The sequence below is a fragment of the Eimeria tenella genome, genomic scaffold (assembly GCF_000499545.2).
Source record: "Eimeria tenella Houghton genomic scaffold, Eth_scaff2863, whole genome shotgun sequence".
NCBI lineage: Eukaryota > Apicomplexa > Conoidasida > Eucoccidiorida > Eimeriidae > Eimeria > Eimeria tenella.
In genome coordinates this window covers 1,610-2,074 of record NW_013542739.1, presented here as the reverse complement: position 1 = coordinate 2,074, position 465 = coordinate 1,610, and the positions used below count along the sequence as shown (strand labels likewise).

Sequence of the window (465 nt, the reverse complement as noted above, 5' to 3'; positions counted from 1 at the left end):
GAGGCGCTGCAGCAGCAGCAGCAGAAGCTTCGGCAGGAGAAGCCGCAGCAGCAGCAGCAGCAGCAGCAGCATCTCCAGGGGCAGCAGCTGCGCCCAGAATCGCAGCGAGAGGCAGCAGCTGCCCCCCCGGCAGCTGCAAGTCTTGCTGCTGCAGCAGCGGAGACAGCAGCAGCCGAATTGCTGCAGGAAGGCAGCACTGAGCAGCAGCAGCAGATTGCACCGTCAGGTGTACGTACGCCTCCAGCAGGCAGCGCAGCGCCACCACGTGAACAGCAGCAGCACAAGCCACCAGTTCTGCTGCTGCCCTCATCTGCTGCTGCTGCTGCTGCTGCTGGGGCTGGGGTTGGGGGTCGTTCTTCGGGGCGGGCCGCTGCTGCTGCTGCAGCAAGTGCTGTCGCTTGCAGTGCTGCAGCGCTGCTGCTGCTGCTGCTGCTGCTGCTGCGTCTTCCTGACACAACCGGGCCC

General features: G+C 66.0%; 1 protein-coding gene across 1 annotated transcript in view; it reads right to left on the bottom strand.

Annotated features, from left to right (window-relative positions):
• The window catches only part of ETH_00035680 (uncharacterized protein), a gene marked incomplete at both ends in the record, with an annotated part of 2,058 nt that extends 1,748 nt beyond the window's left edge, over positions 1–310 (bottom strand). Inside the window, one exon of the mRNA XM_013375533.1 lies at positions 221–310. Within this exon, the coding sequence (XP_013230987.1) occupies positions 221–310 (90 nt within the window). The remainder of the gene's footprint in view (positions 1–220) is intronic.
• Between the last annotated feature and the right edge of the window lie 155 nt (positions 311–465).